General features: G+C 40.0%; 1 protein-coding gene across 4 annotated transcripts in view; it reads left to right on the top strand.

The window, feature by feature from the left end:
- The window catches only part of disp1 (dispatched homolog 1 (Drosophila)), a 154,272-nt gene that overhangs the window by 126,044 nt on the left and 9,879 nt on the right, over positions 1-18,349 (top strand). For all 4 annotated transcript variants that reach the window (XM_078174107.1, XM_033648467.2, XM_078174106.1 and 1 more), the window contains 4 exons: positions 10,798-10,827; positions 12,493-12,616; positions 15,308-15,435; positions 18,072-18,166. In XM_078174107.1, coding sequence (XP_078030233.1) covers positions 10,798-10,827; positions 12,493-12,616; positions 15,308-15,435; positions 18,072-18,166 — 377 coding nt within the window. The remainder of the gene's footprint in view (positions 1-10,797; positions 10,828-12,492; positions 12,617-15,307; positions 15,436-18,071; positions 18,167-18,349) is intronic.

Here is an 18,349-nt window from a genome sequence, read left to right as displayed (position 1 = left end):
GGCTCCCAGGTAGTGTGCTAGGCCTTGACGACATTTTTTGGTAGTGGCCAAATGGTGTCATCACACTGTCATGTGATTCCCTGCAGCCTGAAAAGACTTATACCTTTTGACTTACATGGCGAAAGAGACATCTGCAAATAAGTGGGTGCATTTTTTTGAGCTTCACAGCCTCCGCAAAATGATTTGTTTCACTCTCAAGGTTTGATCAATTTGGTCCAATAACATTTGGAAAGTCTAGGAAAGCTGCACTATTAAATAATTTTATACCCGTTCAAGTAAGAGGAGCGCCAAACCGAAGGTTAGCCATTTGATCGGTAGAAGTTAGCTGCTCAGCCGCACTTCCTAGTGCACTTGTTCTATGGGTGGCATAAGTAGTGCTGATCATCCAGATAATTGTATACCTGGCAGTTGAACCATTTTGGCTTTGTGTGCCACTGAACAACTCTCATAGGAATGAATGGGGCTCAGTGTTCAATACTGTGTCCAGTTCTCTATATACATTCATCGGCTGTACCTCTACTGGGTCAAAGAGGCCTCTTGTTTTTTTCAGGAATGTGGCAGGCAAGGAGCTGTTTTATCTGCTGCCAGTGTTTTGTATAATAAATTTGATAATCAACAAGTTTGCGAGACAAGTGGTGAATTCAAATATGGATTCAAATACATCATCAGAGGAATCTTGTGATTGGTGTGCTCGCTCCACGTGATAGCTTCTTTTGTCAGACAATGGCTCTTCCAGCTAAAGTTGTGTTCACTGCTACTGCAGCTGGTTGTAATGGCCAGAATTCCCTGAGTGAGTACACTGAGCTTTGGGTGGCGTTGGGTGATGACATGTTTTGGTTGATGTTCTCCATCACTAGCTAACTAACGATAACTTACATGAATATTTACCAGCTGAAATAGCCTTTGTGTGGACTTGAAGTGTTGTCACATGACTAACAAACCCCAGCACTGAACAAGAAGTAGCCCAACACAGACAGTTGGTCATTTTTGGGCTGAACTCAAACATCATTTGTAAATATTAGTCTGAACCTGCTGTGACCTGTCAGGTCTCGTTGGGCTCAGCTTGCGGGTATCCACAATTTAATTGACAAAGCAGTACCAGCATTTTGCCTAAAATGTTACTCAGTCGCAAGGTGGGAAATTTCTGGTGTAGACTTCCCCGAATTTGACCCCACACAGAAAATGTTCCGTTCATTTCATTTCATTTCAATAAACTGCATGTGTGAAAGAGCTATAGATGGATATGAGGCTGAAAACAATACTAAATAATTACAGATTCATCACTATTACAGATTTTTTAAAAGTTGGCAAAAAAATAAAGATATGGATAAATGATAAACAGCTACTGATAAGGGGTATGATGACACTGGCAGGTTTGTTCACTCCACCAGCAGAGGAAGATCCTCTTTAGTTTTAGATAGCCAAAATTGTAGTTAAATAGTTCAAAGTAGGTTTGCACGATACGGCATTTTTTGCTGATATTTTGCATACTTTTATCATGATGGCCCACCAGCAGATGGCAACACAAAACTTTCAATGTATGTAATATTCATATTCATTGTGCAATATAAGAAAAAGCATGTTGACCGATTCTGATAATTCATTTTAGAGCCAATATCAGCCTTTATCAATGATGTGCCGATATTATTGTGCATCCCTAGTTTAAAGAGTGTGGTAATTGTGATGTGGCAGCTGGACAAAAAAAAGTTAGTTTTCTACTTTGATTCCCATGGCAAATTATGTTTTCACAGATGATACAACTCACAAAACATATCACTATATGCATGCATGTAGAGGTTTTTGGGTGGTCTCCATAGTGACATTTACATGGCTGAAATATAAATTATACCCACATCCATCCATACATATGCATAGGTGCACAAAAAATAAGGAAATGCACGATAGAACTTCCTCTACATGGCAGTTGGTACACTTGTGTTGCAGTGAAATGTCCCATGGCTGTGGTGATAATGAGAGGAGAGTGTCCCCAGCTGACCTCCATTTAAACTTTGTGTTTAAATAGCGCAGGCCTGTTCCAGTGTTTATTGGAGGCCTGTTAGAAACGTGATGCCCTGTGAATCACACTGTGTTACTGCTGAAGTTAATGTGGCTCACATCTACTGGAGCTGTCCTCTTACTTATTATCACCACTGAGGTTATCTCTGCTTTTTAATGCAACACCGGTCTTTAGATCCTTTACATTTGGTTTCCTCTGAGAAATTCAGTTTTAAGATTTCTTAACTTATTCCTGGTCTGTCACAGTTTATAAGTTAGCACATCCACAGAAGTGTATTGAAGAACATACTGAAAACATTTGGATATACAAAGTGTACACTTTTTCTGACTCTGTTGTCAGGTATTTCTCCAATGTTTTGAGTTATAGGTATAAATGAGTTTACACTGTTAGATCTTATTGCTTGTTTACAGAAATGCTCTGCTGATTTCATCTTAATTCATTTTTAGGCCTTTTTGTTGAACAAACCTGTCACATGCCACCTAAAAGCCCCTCTTTAGACTTCATTGTCTGCAAATGAATATAGGAAACCTTTTAGAGTTCACGTTCAAACATTAGCATTGTTTATTGAACTATCTCTACTTCACAAAACATTAACACTGATGTAGTTTTATCCCCTCCACTCTATGGGCTTATTTGATATTTACGGTCCTATTAATGTCATCCTAGCATACACTTTGGCTCTCTGCGGAGGATTGTTAATATCCTCTCGGTGTGCTGCTTTAGCCATAAGAGTCTTTGTATAAATATACACACAGGCTTACTTAACGGGCACAGTGCGGTGTCTTTTTGCCTAACTAGTCTCATGATGTCATTTGAATGGGAGTGCTGGTAGTCTGGACCCATTTCATGGCTAGGTCGAGCCTCTAATTGTGTGCAGTGTTCCAGTGAGGCACTAATCAGGGCGAGGTGGGCCCAGCAGCCTGACGGTTGACACTAATTGCTCTTGCTCCGACTTGAATGCCTTGTTCATGAAGTATTTACCCGCCCGTCTGTTGACAGTTAACCCCCCAACCACCCCCACCTTTCCCGCCTCTGAACCCTCACCCTGAACCTCGCCGGCACTCATACACTCCTGGACAATAACACGCACATAATTTTTTACTCGCATCACCAAAATATCCAGCTCACTATCTTCTGTTCACTGCTCATTTTCAAGAACATTTCGCAATATCACATTTAGTGTGGTTTAAATTTTTCTTGTTTGAAGGGAGCAGGCAGAATGGTATACTTTTAAAGAAAAATCTAAAATTTAAAAAGATAAATGAGACAGAATGAATGAAGGTGGAAATTTTTTTATGTACCTCCTAGTAATGCTCAAAGCTATTTCCAAAAACTTCTTTTGGAAGTTCTGGAAAGAAGCACTAATGGTTGTAAAATTGCCCAGTAGGCAAATGTATGGGTCCAATGGAAAAGCAAATCGTACAAGTTTTGTCATGACTTCTCTTAAGTTGTTCCAAAATGTATTGAGCTTTGTACATGACCAGGTGCAATGCAGAAATGAGCCCTCCTCTATGCCACATCTAAAACTTCAGTCTGGTAACTCAGGTTTATATTTATGCAATCTCTGTGGCGTGATATAGAGTTGGTGAGGAAAGTTATGATGGATCAGTCTGTATCTAGCATTAATAGTAGCAGACAAACTGTTTTGATATAGCTCTGCATCTATTGTTATATCCAAGTCAGATTCTCATCTCTCTGGATTTTTGCAACCCCACTTTTGAAGCTCCTTCCATCAACAGAACATACACTTTTGAAATGAACCCAGGTGCATTTCATTCATGAACCAGCTTTTCTACATCACTGAGCACAGGTAAAGTCATTTTAGGTCCCAAAGTTGCTCTAAGAAAGGATCTTTGTTGAATATAACAAAAAAGTTTTGTTAGACAAGTCATACTTCCTCCTCAGATCCTCAAAAGATAACGGAGATCCATTGTCAAAACAGTCCTCCAAACAGTGAATCCTTTTCTGATGCCACACTTCAAGAGTCCTGTTATCCAGAGTCATGAGTATAAGTTCATTCTGTCTCAATGGTGTTTTGGGTGAGAGTGTAATTTCTAATCGAAGACATTTGCAGACCTCATACCATACTTTAATGAAATGTGTTGAAATAGGATTTTCAGTTCTAGTGGTTATTGTCCTTGGGGTTCATTTGTAAAGGAAATCACCAGGCGCCTCTCTTTAAGAGCATACATTACAATTTAAGCCCACTATGGAAACCTTTTGAGGAGAGGCTGTCCAAAAGTGTTCACTGTTATTCCCATTTCTATCACTAAGCACATCTCGCTGCTCTTTATGACAACAGGCTGTAGTGATTCCCAAAGGTTCGAAACACTTCTTTTGTTATGGTCAGACATAGGGCTGGGTGATATGAAGAAAATCAAATATCACAGTATTTTTGACCAAATATCTCAATATCAATATTGCAATGGTAGGGTTGACCATTGGTGCTTTCACAAAAAAATGACACAGTGAGATTTTTGATAAATAATCATCAGTAATGTGAATGTAGTGACTACGTGGGTGAGGACAAATAAAACAGTCTGGTTAGTTCAGAAAATGACATTACCTTACTGAGATGCACCCTTTAAAATCAGGAAAAGTCAACACTTCTGATATTACAATATCCAAAATCTAACATGATATCTAGACTCATATCACGACATCAGTATAATATCAATATGTTGGCGAGCCCTATTCAGAACACGCTTAGTATACATAAGGTCATTTCCAGCATACTCTGGCCTTAAAGCTGTTAATCAGCCATTGCTGTACATCTCATAGTGAAATCTCAGACCAAACATTTCTCCACATTTCTATCCCAATTGTTAACTTTCACTCAGGGCTCCTAAGCACACACAAGTACAAACACACAGCTTACTCTCACACACACTCAGTCCCCAACTGCCTCTCTGTTTCTCAGCTCTGTCAGCACAGTGCTGAGTGAGCGGCTGGCGGTGTGTGTTTACCTTATTAATTAGCCCAGTGATCCTGAAACACTCTCCCTCCGGTAAATAGAATAACACTGAAAGGTTAGTTGGGGCTGAGGGGGAGAGAAGGAAAATAAGAGAAAAGGAGAGAGAGAGAGGGACATAGAGAGCAAGTGTCTGAATTTCAGGTTTGTTTTAGAGTTGAAGTGATAGAGTTTGGGAGGAAACCTGACGCGGCAGGATGTCGTCTTGCTGAATTTAGAGCCTCTGTGATCATCAGTCAACACTACCTCTCTCTGTTGCTAACCCCCAACCACCTCATCACCTCACCACCTCTCTCTGGCCTTTTTTTGTTTTATATCTTTACCATTTCCATGTGCAGAAGCTTCAATAGTGTTGTGTCCTTTGTGTTTCTGTATTTTTCTGGACTTAAAGGGATAGTTCGACATTTTGGCAAATTTGCCTATTGCCATAATCCCTATAGTCATATGAGTAGGTACATTACCTTTAATTATCAGTGCCTGTTGTTCTGAGATCAGTGGAGCAGAGCTGCCCGCTGCTCAGCGCACAAAATGGAGGTGAATGGTACAGGTCCCTCTGTCCCTCAAAACTAATCAAATACACCATCAAATGACTCCAAAACACTCTTGTGGACAACTTGTAACTTACACATTCACCACGCTATGAAATAATAATGTAATATTATGAGACAGAGTTGTTTTGAAGCCAAATGCAGAGCCGGAACTACATCCCAGACATACAGTACTTGCTGGGCCGAGTGATTTCAAACAGCGCACTGTTTAGTGGATTTAGTAGTTCCGGGTATTTGCTTCATGTGTTGTAATGTTACTTAATTATACATTATTATTTCATAGCGTGGGGAATGCGCAAGCCATGTGTTGTCCACTAGAGCGTTTTGGAGTCATTTGATGGTGTATTTGATTAGTTTTGAGGGAGAGAGGGGGCCATACAGTTCACCTCCATTTTGTGCGCTGAGCAGCAGGCAGCTCTGCCCCACCGATTTCAGAACAGCAGGCACTGACAATTAAAGGTAATGTACCTACTCATATGACTATACCGATTACGGCAATAGGCGAATGTCGAACTATCCCTTTAAGGCAGATTGAGCCCCCCAAAAGTCTCAGGGACTGATGTCAGCTTGCCAGATCTCATGAACTCATCTCCTACAATCCAAAAGGTCACCTGAGTTTTACAAGTATGGAATAAATTATTGCTTTTGACTTGTGTGTAAAATTCTGGGGCCAAATGGCCAGCTCAGGTATGCTACGCATCTTTCCAATTGGCTGAAATGAATTCCGATTGGAGCACTGCAGACCAAAATTCAAAACAGACCTTCAGTAGACAAATAGATATGCCTGAAAGCGCTTTTATGAATCCATTCCAACTATTTCCAATAACTCGTCTCCTCCATTTTGGGCCATATCTGTGCACTGAGGTCTGCAGTTCAAGGCCATACATGGAGAGCCAAGAGACAGAGCACAGAGAAAAGAATTACATTAGCAATACAGATTTTTCCCTCGGCTACTAGTTCAAAGAAGGGCAGGGAAAATCTGCTTTTCATTAGGCTTTGTTGACTTAAACCAGGTTATAGGTCATTTTGGAAGTTGAAGGAAAAGTCCACATTACAGAAGAAGTCAGTCATTTTATTACATTCAAGAATGATTAAATATTTGGAATAATATGAAAGAAGAATAAGAATATAAAAGAAGCATTCTAATCTATAAATGTAACAAGTAACATTTTCAAATATGTTTATCTCATATGTATCTTCAGAACAGCAGTGTTTGTTTCTTTGTTTGTTCACTTGTATTTGGAGGCTATACCACTTTACATCTGGCTGTCATATTAATGTGTCCACTGAAACTTTAAAAGGGGTTTACAGCCTTCCTGCAGCCCACCCCTGTGGAGTCAAAGTCCTCACCAATGGCTCCAGTTCATTTGTGCCTCCCGTTACCACTAATTATAACATTCCGTGGATTTTACTTTGACGGCAAAATGGGCAAAAATACGACAACAACCTCATTTGGCCCTCTGGCCAGTTTGCCTAAATCACAGCACTGATGTCTTGAGTGCTAATGACCTGAATGGCTGCAACAGAGGCAGACCTCAGAGCTCACTCTGGGCCATTTGGGGCTAAATTAAAGCCACTCTCTGTACAGTGAGATGTGAATCTGTAATAAACTGATAAATGTATTTTAAATCTTTGTAGCTTTTAGTCGGGGCTATTAAAGCACAACATTTATCTGTACAGATAACTTCTCTGGCAGAGTTTGTCTATTCTAATCCAATGATGGGTGGGCCAGGGTGGTTTTTAATGCCATCACAGTGAAGTGAAGACTCTGTTCTGCTCACTCCTCCACCTTGTCAACTTTAAAACCTTTTCCACTGAAAATACCTATATTGAGAATCAAAGTACTGCAACTACTACTACAGCACCACTAACCCTTCCCTTAAAGAGGACCTACTCTGCTCATTTATAGGTTCGTACTTGTGTTTTGGGTTTCCACATGAATGTTCAAAAACATTTTATTTTCCTCAAGCTGTCTGTCCTGGAACAACCCGTATTCACCTTGTGTCTAAAACACTGTTTTAGCACCTGTCTCCCCAGGACCCCTACCCAAATAAGATCAGCGTTCTCTGATTAGTCAGCATTTTAGGGTCTTCTATATCTCCGCCTCTCTGCACCCTCATTGCAGCTGGGACTGTAGCAAAGAACTGTGGCACTGTCTACTGTGAAAAATGACCAATTATAGCTTCTAAACACAACCAGACATGTTCCAGCAGGAATCTGATATGAAATTTGGGAGAAATTAACAACATCAGCAACGGAGATTACATGTTTTACATAGCAGTGTAGGCTACATAATGTAAACTAGGGCTGCAGCTATGGATGATCTTAGTAATCAAGTATTCTACCAATAAATCCATCTGTTAATCAAGTTATTGGATATGAATTGGGTTACAACAGTATGAGATTTGTACGGTATGATAATCGTCTCAGAAAATATTGTATTATCATGGTATTACAGAATTATTATTATTATCAGTCAGATTGACTCTTAAGGGAATGAAAACTGAAGGGTTATTGTTGGTTGAACAAATGTGTTATTACTTTAATTGAAAGCTAAAAGCATTTTGTTAATGGAAGTATGTGTAAAATGCCTCACCTTAGAAAATAACTAAAATAAAGGGAAGATTCAGCGTCCAGTTGCTTTTTTTTTTTTTTTTTCAATATCGTAGATAAGCGAATGTCCACAGTATGATAACAATCACCTTTTATATCACTGTACACCTTGAAACCTGTATATCACTGCAACCCTAGATATGAAATAATTTTTCTTAGTAAATAAACAAAAGAGAAAAAGGACTTTTGCTGGCAGATGAGTGGGTAGCTCCAGGTTCTGGCTGCCCAGAGGGAGGTTAACGTTTAGGTTACCTTATGAGATGCTGAAGTATTGATGTGGTGTTATTGTGGTAACCTAGATTGTAAGGATGTGCCAATTGTGAAATTCTGGGCCAATATCAAGGTTTAAAATAATGTTGTTGTTGTTGTTGTTGTTATTTTTGTTTATTTTGTTTTCATTGTTATGTATTCCCCCTTTTGTGTGAGACATAGAAATCTTAATTATAAAAACATAACGAACAGTTCTACAGTCTTTCAGTCCTTCATTACACTACCTTTAAATGAGCACAAATTCAGTCATACACATTTATGAAAAAACCTTTAAAATAAACTACTTTCACATGAAAAACATTTTTGAAAAGTAATACCTGCTTCAAAAGCCTTTTTAATATATAAATAGCATATCATAATATCCTCTCTAATATCTGTTTGATATTGCTGTGAAAACATCAACAAATATCTCCTTCAAATAACTGGATTCATTTAACTTTCTCACTAAAAGCTTCATTGAACAAGATTGCATTTGAACACATCATGAGAACGTTCTAATTCAGTCTTCGACCAATATTCACTTTTACTAAATAGAGCTTGAACACATACTAATATAACTCAATGCAGCTTCCAGCATTAAGTTCCACCACAATGTTACCTAGCTCTCCTCCTGCTGATTTCAACATACATGTGCAGTTTACAATGTAGCATTATCAGGGAAACAATAGGTTGTGTCTCCTGACTTGTTGATACTAGTGAGTTTACTGCGTCCTTTCGTCCCTACAGCATCCTGGGGAGACTTTTGTTTTTGTCCAAACACATTTTCTGTTGTCCCTGGGACAACAAGACACTGTTAGTCTTTAGCCCTGCTTTTTAGCCTGCATGAAAGTGATGTGACACAACAGAAAATCATGGGTCACTGCCATCTGGGGATGTCATTTTATTTGACAATAGGCTGATGGCAGTCAACAAGGTGGATATCAATTAATATCGATGTGCGGCCAATAAATCACTGCATTCCTACTAGTTTGGTTTTACCTCAGACTTACTGTACAGTATTTTTGTTTCAGCTTGAAATGATCCCAAACTTTAGATAATTTCTGACATTTTCTCTGGCCTGTCTCACCTCTTCATCCCTCACTATTGTCTTTGTCATTTTGAAATCAGCACTATCAAATCATATCTCCTATTTTGAGCACAGATGTCTAGTGTCCACAGTGTAAGTGCATTGTGCCACAGTAGTAATCACCCATGTGAAACACAGTGCACTGTATGTAGTTACATGGATAAAACGAAGCTTCAATGCAGACAGTTTGCATCGATGATTTTCAGTAATTGAGTCACTTGAGTTTCTTGAGGAATTGTTTCAGTACCAATCTAAACACTCACAGTGGCATGGCTTGAGCAGATGACCATATAAAGACATCCATGATGAGCTGACGTCAGCTTGCAGAAAAGTAGAAAAAAAGATTGGAAACAGTATTCAGAACAGTCCAATGCCTACTTTTACATAGCTTGGTCTCATTATTTGAAACTTTGGCCCTGTTTGATATGAACATTGTAACATTATATATGTGACAGAAAATTTGTAAAAGCGTAATATGTCCCGTTGAACCAGGGTACTTCCACGTTTGTTGAAAAGTTTACCAGCCCCCTTAATGCATTTATATATTGAGCATTTGCGGATGTGAGGACATCACAGGATCTACTGGCTTTTTGTCACTCTCCACCCTTTCTAATCTCTCCACACACACTCGTTCTCATATGCCCCTGGCCCCTTTAGCCCATATCATTTATCTCCTGCAGCCCCGCTGTGATCAGGTGGCCGTATCTGATTCTCCCCCTTCCTCTTATTCCCTCCTCTTCCCCTCTGCCCGGGGCGTTTGCTGCTCCCAGCATACCGGACGCTTCCCCACCGCTCCCAGGAGGAGCTGACGAGAAGTCCAGATAGATCCTGAGCAGCTGAAAGCTTCATACGCCTCTCACTGTATGTTGGTCTAACCTGCCAGTATCAGGAGGCCACGTTACAGGATACACTACACAAGAAAATAGAGTCGCAGGAATTTTCATGTCTGTGTCAATCTGTAGCATACATCTAGATTTCTTGTGTCTGTCCTAAACTGTCTGTGTGTGGCACGTGTGTTTTAGAAACACCAGCACTGTAAGCTTGTCTGTCACATCTGAAAGGGATTTGAAAAAGGAGCAAAGGGTATTATGATAAGTTCACCGCAAAGTGGTTTTGACAGCCACGTCAGTTTGAATGTTTTCAGAGGTCCAGTACCCAAGGTGCGTGCTGCTGGTGGAAAAAGAAAAGACAGGGGATTATGAAGACAAGATGTCCACTCCTGCTCAAAAGTCTCTGCAAATCTGTTTTTTATCGTCTGTTGCTTTGACTTCAAAATGCAAGTCTGATTTATCTCCCTCTTTTTGTTTTTCAGCCCTGCAAGGCCCTTTCGATTCCCCAAAAGGTGAGACCTGCCAAAAACTGTTCCTCCTGTGTTGATGTTCTGGATTGCAAAACTCTCCTCCTCCTCCTCCTCGTCTTCTTCCTCCTATTCCTCCCTTTATTTGTGTCATCCATCCATCACTGCTCCTGTGGAGCCGTCATTCCTCAGCAGTGAGTCATGAGAGTTATCGATGGGAGTTGTGTATCTCTTTCTGTACCTGGCCTCTGTTAAGCAGCAGCTTGGATCTCCTCATCTCTCCGTTGCGCTGCGGTAAACTCTGCTGTCTCAAACCTAATCCAGCAGACTGTTTAATAGAGGATTACAGCTTCTTCAGGGCTTTCATAAAGGTTCAGGGGCAATATCACAAGTGTTTTGAGTTCTGCATAGGGATGGAGACTCAAAGTATGCACAGAAAAAAAACACAGAGACAGCTACTAACAGTACTTGTAATCAAGCAAATGTCTTAAAGGGATAGTTCAGATTTTTTTGAGTGGGGTTGTTTGTCCATAGTAAGTGTGTTACCTACAGTAGATGTCTGTCAGCACTCCCTTAGTTTGGAGAAGCAGGCAGGAGTACTGCCAAGTAATTTACTGCTGAAGAGGGGAACAGCAATAAAACTTATTTTAACCACCAAAAAAAATCAGTATCAGTTTAAGTGTATTAGTGTTGACCTCAATGCTTTGAAGCTGCAATCTTTTCCATGGTAATTGACATCTCAGTGCTTTGCTTTGTATTTTGTTCAGTTTTTTTCCAGTTAACTGGTGGAAGAAGCTGAAAGGAAGTGGCCAGTGTCCTCAGTGCAATCATTCAGCCCTGCTTCTAGCAATTAAATGAAAGCTGTTAATTGCTTTAGTTCCCCATCTATACTCTCGTCAGAGCCACCAGACTCCTGGTTTGCCGCTGCCTCAAACAGTGTTTTGCATGTATTATTGGGTGACTTAAGTAAATCAGAACTAACACTTTTTATATGCCAAAGTCACAAAATAACACAAACAAACTAACTGATCGAAGCAGTGGTAGACCAGCAGCTCATGTGTTCAGCAATGTTAAATTCATATTTTTTGGTGGCAAGGAAAAATTGTGAAAATATTCAAAATATATCAATCAATTTTATTTATAAAGCCCAGTATCACAAATCACAATATGCCTCAGAGGGCTTTACAGCATATGATCCCTCTGTCCCTAGGACCCTTGCAGCTGATAAGGAAAACCTCCCCCCCAAAAAAACCTTTAACGGGGAAAAATACGCTTATGCTTAAGCTGATATTGATTTTTTTTAGATGGCTAAAATACATTTTGTCGTTGCTCACGTCCACAGCAGTAGATGGTTAGCTTCTGTGGCAGTACTCCAGACTGCTTCTCCAAACTGTGGGCAGGCAGCCTGCTATCTAATATAGGTAATACACTGACTATGGAGAGTACCTCATAGAACCCCACTTCTGAAGATCCAGACTATCCCTTTAAGCAAAGCCAGGATGGAACAGGCTATATTTAACCTAACTTTTATTCTTTTTGTCATTTAGTGAGCAGTTTGTCAAGAGTTTTTGTCTTCTGTTTCTCTAAATACATAATTGAGTATGAAGTTACCAGGTGTCTCAATCTCAAATTATCAGTGAGTAAGCTGTTGTCACAGGTCCTGTATATGTCACCACTCTGTTCACTGACATAAAGTCTCCTTGTTTCCAGCTATGCCGAGCTGATAGCTGACTGGCCAGTGGTGGTGCTGGGGGTGTGCACAGTGCTCATCGTGGTGTGTGCCCTTGTGGGCATCCTGGTGCCTGACCTGCCGGATTTCTCTGACCCACTGCTGGTGAGTACAGACCCGTGATACTCTCTGCTTCCAAACATGCAGCCTCACCTAGACCTGAAAACTGAGGATGTGTGGTCTGTGGAGGGAACAAGGAGATCAGCATGGCTTCAGGCCAGAAGCTGTTTGAAATATTAAGAGTCCTTATGCAAACAGAACACATTTTATGAGACAGACATTTTCCACTACACATATAAACAGTGCCAACACTTTGACATTATTATGTATTAAAGACTTTATCAGTTGCATTTGGTTTCTCTTGAATACTGAGTGGTTTTGTTTATGTGTTAGGAGTAATGTTAAGAACCCTGCTCACTTTGAAAGTAATCCAGTTGCAGATATATGTGACTGCCTTCCTGGTACGCCTTTATTAGCTCGTACTGGGTGGAACAAGCTAACTTGAAAAGTGCAATGTTGCAGAGGGATATTTAGAGTGTCTTCCATAAGTAAGGATGGAAGTTTCAAGTAGAATGGTAAGCTACTGTACGATAGTCAGTTGGCATCAGTATACCATAACATACAACCCCAATTCCAAAACATTTGGGATGCTGTGTAAAACATGAATTAAAATCAGAATACATTGACATATATTCAAATAAAAACAGCTCAAAGACAAGATATTTAATTTTCAAACTGATAATTGTTTTTGTAAATATACACTCATTCTGAATTTGATGCCTGCAACATGTTTCAAAAAAAGTTGGGACAGGATCATGTTTACCACTGTGTGACCTCACCTTTTCTTTTAACAACACTAAGTCAGTGTTTGGGAACTGAGAACACTAACTGTTGAAGTTCTGAAAGTGAAATTCTTTCCCATTCTTCCTTGATACAACACATTTTGCACTTCATAATGTGCCACACATGTTCAATGGGAGTCATGTCTGGACTGCAGGCAGGTCAGTCTAGTACCTGCACTCTTTTACTATAAAGCCACACTGTTGGAACATGTGCAGAATTTGTCATATTGTCTTGCTGGAATAAACAGGGACGTCCCTGGAAAAAAAAAAACATTGTCTGGATGTCAGCATATGTTGCTCCAAAGCCTGTATGTGCCTTTCAGCATTTATGGTGCATTCACAGATGGATAGAGTATCAAAACCCGATACTAAATGAGCCTCAGGGCTAAGTTATCAAAGATCATAGCATTGATAAGCTTCAATGTTATCAGTTCTTTTATTGGTACTTTTTAGTAATTTGATTTAATTCATTATCATCCTGCAGCCTCTCGCCTCTGCTCTATGCAGGGGCTGACCTCCTGCACATACACACACAAACACAAACACACACAAATCCCCACATGACACGGAGTAGTCAGTGAACAGCAGAGAGGGCGGAAACAAAATGACGATCACTCAAAAATTAATAACTCGAGTTGCTGTAAGTGCAGTTAAACCTTCGCGAGTAAAAAGCCAATGATTTATCAGTACATGTGTTCAGCAAGCATAAACATGTAAGCATGTAGACAGCAATATTACATACTGCTCTGTCCACAGTCTCTCATCCGCTGCCGCTGACATTATGTTTTACACAAGGACAGTACGCTAGCTTGGCTAATAAGGAATTGTTACAGATAGGCTAAAATGACAGCTGTCTGTATGTAAACTAAGCATTTAGTTTAGTTTGCCACTTATCTTAAAATGGGCAGATACTTTTAAACTTAGCTGCTGGCTGACACAAAGAGCCCCTCCTCTCTCTACCAGCACTAATGATACCTGCACACAGTGAATCACATCAGCAGAGGACAGGAGGAATCATTTAGATATATTTGAAATATTCAATGATCCTGTTCTGAATTTATTCTTTTTAAATTAATTAATTTTCTAAAAAGCAACAAAGTATGTTGTATTAACAAAGTACCTAACCAATAAGGAGTATTGATAAGAGTAATAGTATCATTAAATCTTAATAATACCCATCCCTACTGATGTGAGAGTTACCCATGTTGCCATGGGCTCTAACACACCCCCATGCAATCACAGATGCTGGCTTTGAACTTTGGGCTGGTAACAATCTGAATGGTTCTTTTCCTTTTTTAGCCCAGAGGACATGATGCGCATAATTTTTAAAGAATTATGGTTTTCACTTATGAACTCCAGGCAATATCTGGAGAATCAGGTCCAGACATTTTCTTGAGTTTCTCTTTCACACATGTATAACACAACAGGAGATTGTCAGAAGAGTTCTCACCTATTGGAAATTCATTGTTTGGTTTATGCGAGTGGTGGTGCCAGGATAGAACGTGTTTGAGGCAGGACATGACGCTAATTACGCCAGTCACCTAGCCGGTTCATGATTTAGTTAGAAACAACTGAGTCTCTTGTCTGTTTTTTTAATTCGTCTGACAATTTCAGCTTTTGCCCTTAGCGACAGAAGTTCCTGAATCTCGTCATCTCTCCAGTTAGACATTTTCATTGCAGTCTTTGTGTAAATGTCCTTCACCCTTGAATGTCTGTTTTCTTCCAGTGTCACATGATTTAAATGATGGAAACATCATCAATGCAAAATATCTTTTGTAGTGTATTCAATTGAACATAGGTCAAAAAGATTTTCAAATCATTGCATTCTGTTTTTATGTGTTTTACTCTGTGTCCCAACTTTTTTTGTATTGGGGTTGTAGTGTTAGCACTGTGAATACAATAATGATATTCCAATTATCAAGACTTGTTCGCTTTCTTTCTTTGTTCCCAAAAGGGTTTTGAGCCACGAGGAACAGCCATTGGGCAGCGACTGGTGACCTGGAACAACATGGTGAAGAACACGGGCTACAAAGCTACACTGGCCAACTACCCCTTTAAATACGCTGATGAGCAGGCCAAAAAGTAACTTGACACACGCAGTTATGCACACTTTTTTTTTTTCAATCAAGGAACTGTCTGAGAGTTTAGGAAAGTACGAAATAACTTAAAGTGGCTATGATTGATGTAGCTTCTCATTTCACAAAATGTTTGGGTTTTTTTTTCACATTAACAGGGTTACACATAAACAGCATTATGAACAAAAGCAAAATATTGTTACATATGGCAGCTAGATGCAGCCTCACAACACCAGCCCACTATTTCATATGTGTCAGTGAGAGGTCAATGGGGAACCAGGGTTGGAGACTGAGGGTGGTGATGGGGGGCTACAAGAGTTGAAAGATACTGTTGACAGACGTGCTGAAAAGTCTGAATCCCCTTTTGAAAGAAAAGGGGAGCAAAATAGAGATCTGTCCATCCACAAGGTCATCTACTGTGCTCTGTCAGTGGGAGGCTGTCCACTAATCAGGAGCAGGTCTTTGCATGTTTGTGTCTGTCTCTCTGTCTGCTGTCTGTTTCTGTCTCTTTGACTGTGCACTCTTCAGTTCAGATCACTGTTCATATCAGATCAGTTTTTCTGCTATATTGATAGAGGCAGAACCAGTATTGATGCCTTTATTTGCATTAATTTAGCCTCATTTTAAGCATCTCCTAAACAACAAATAAACTCACCTTTTTGGCATTTAATGGTTGGTTTGTCCTATGACACTGATGCCTGAATCATGATGTTGACACTGCAGTTACATCACACCCCTCTGAACCAGACTTTTGTGTTCTGTGTTCATGTGGTTCAGATGAGTTGCGGCTCCACTCTGCTGATTAGAAAATGGATTCTTTCAGCTACAGTCTGTGTCTCTGTGTCTCTGTCTCCTGCTGGTCTGTGGCTGTCTTTGTCTCCCCTTCTGTCTCGCTCCATGCATCTGTCTGCAGATGTAATTGTGTACTTATGTGCGTACGGTGTGTGTATGAGAGGCCTCTGCTGCTGTCAGCAAGCTTCCCTGCCTCATCCCCTCAGTCTGTCAACCCCTCAGTCTCTCTCTGACAGACACCCGATTACTCTGCCTTCCTGTTTCTAGCAGAGGACGTGGCCCATAAAAAACCCCACATACACACAGGAAGCCTGTCTGAACCATAATCCTCATCCTCACTGGCATGTAGGCATTACACTACTCAGAAAACATGGCTGCAGCATCATTCCTGCAAAACAACACATAAACACACAGTACATACATACAGACCAAAGACTTGTCTGCACGTCGCCCCCTCAGGCCTCCTGTTCAATCAGACCCTCTATTATGATTATTATAATAATGAGGTCAGTATCCTGGTACTGCAGTGCGTCATTCATCTGATTTGGGGGGGAACAGAAATTACTGCTGCTTATTTATTACTAAGCATCAGATCCGCTTCCTTCATTTTGGATCACACTGACTTTGCAGCCTTGGACACAGCCACATCTGTCCACCATTTATAACATCACGCAAACAGACTGTCTGCTTTGTTCCTGCTCAGATTGAACCAGTCACTGTATATAAAGATGGACAGCTCCCCAAAAGTAATAATATTAACTTGTATATAGCACCTTTCAAAACAGGGTTACAAAGTGCATCGCAGATTATACAATAGAATACCCACCCTGTCCCCAACAAAAAACACATCCAACTTAGTTAATACAAAAGAGTTAAAAAAAGGTTTTTAATTATTAGTTTTTATGCCTCAATCAGTCAATATGTCTTCAGGTTGTCCGTACATCATCTGTCCGTCTGCTTAGACCCAAGGATGAACTTAGATTTGGTGGTCAAAGGTTAAGGTCACTGTGACCTTGTCTGTCTCATACTTGTGAACATAATATCTCAGGAACACCCCAGGGAAATTTCTTTGCATGAATATCTTATTAGAATCAATGATGGACTGATTGCTAGCCAGCCAGAACTGATTGCTAGCCAGCCTGCTAGCAAGGCATTATTAGTTTATTTTTTCTGCAGAGCGGTAAACACAGAGTATCATCAGTGTCATGTAAGCTTACTGGTTATTTTGAACTGACATCAATGTGTTTACTTTGAAAGAATATTTTTTCACTTTTGCTGTGTATTTCCAAAATCTTAAAATCAATGAAGCCAAAACATCTTGATCGCCCGCCTGCTGGCTTGCTGCAGTATAGGTCGTAAACCCCACTCCCTCCTTGTTAGCAGATGGGACATGGGCCAAACTAAAAAATCATGTATACATGTACATGTATATAAAGACATTTTTGTCTATCTTTATTATATACAGTCTGCGGTTTGAACTGATTAGCAATGGTACGGTCTTCCTCTCCAAATACGGGTTTTTTATCTCCAGCAGTTTAACAAAATGATGATAATGATTTGTGTACATTTTTCCAGCTATATTTCGACAGAAGTGCTGTAAAACTCAATGAATAAAATAAATACAGTATAAAACTAAGATTTGCTGCCAAATGCTCTAATAGTCAGCTCATTAAAGAGTGATTAAGAAGCAGTACCGGACTCTGTAAAAAATGTCTGCTCAATGATTTGAATCTGCCAGTCACCTTCAGAGTATGGTTATTTTTTCAAGCATAAAATGAATGGTCATTGGCTGACTGAATAATGATACATCTAAGTGATGTAGCTGGTGCTAATGTTATTATTGTTTTGTAGTCACCAGGAGCCCCGGTGGCCCGAGGACCACTTTGACAGAGACAAACGGCAAGCAGAGTGGGACTTCAGTAAAGAGTTCTTCTGTGATGTGCCAGGTAAGATTCTGAATACAGAAATGACAATTTTGACCAGATGGTGGAGAATATCAGAAAGCTCTGAAAAAATAAATCAAAAAGATCCCAGGCAACTCAGATGAACCCCACTACACTACACATTATAAGTTATAAACACTGGTTTGATGAGGAAACACGTAAATCATAGTATGTACTGAACTCTTC

This window comes from Epinephelus lanceolatus, chromosome 13, assembly GCF_041903045.1.
Source record: "Epinephelus lanceolatus isolate andai-2023 chromosome 13, ASM4190304v1, whole genome shotgun sequence".
Lineage (NCBI taxonomy): Eukaryota > Metazoa > Chordata > Actinopteri > Perciformes > Serranidae > Epinephelus > Epinephelus lanceolatus.
The sequence above is the reverse complement of the archived record's forward strand: the minus strand, read 5'-3'. Positions and strand labels throughout refer to the sequence as shown.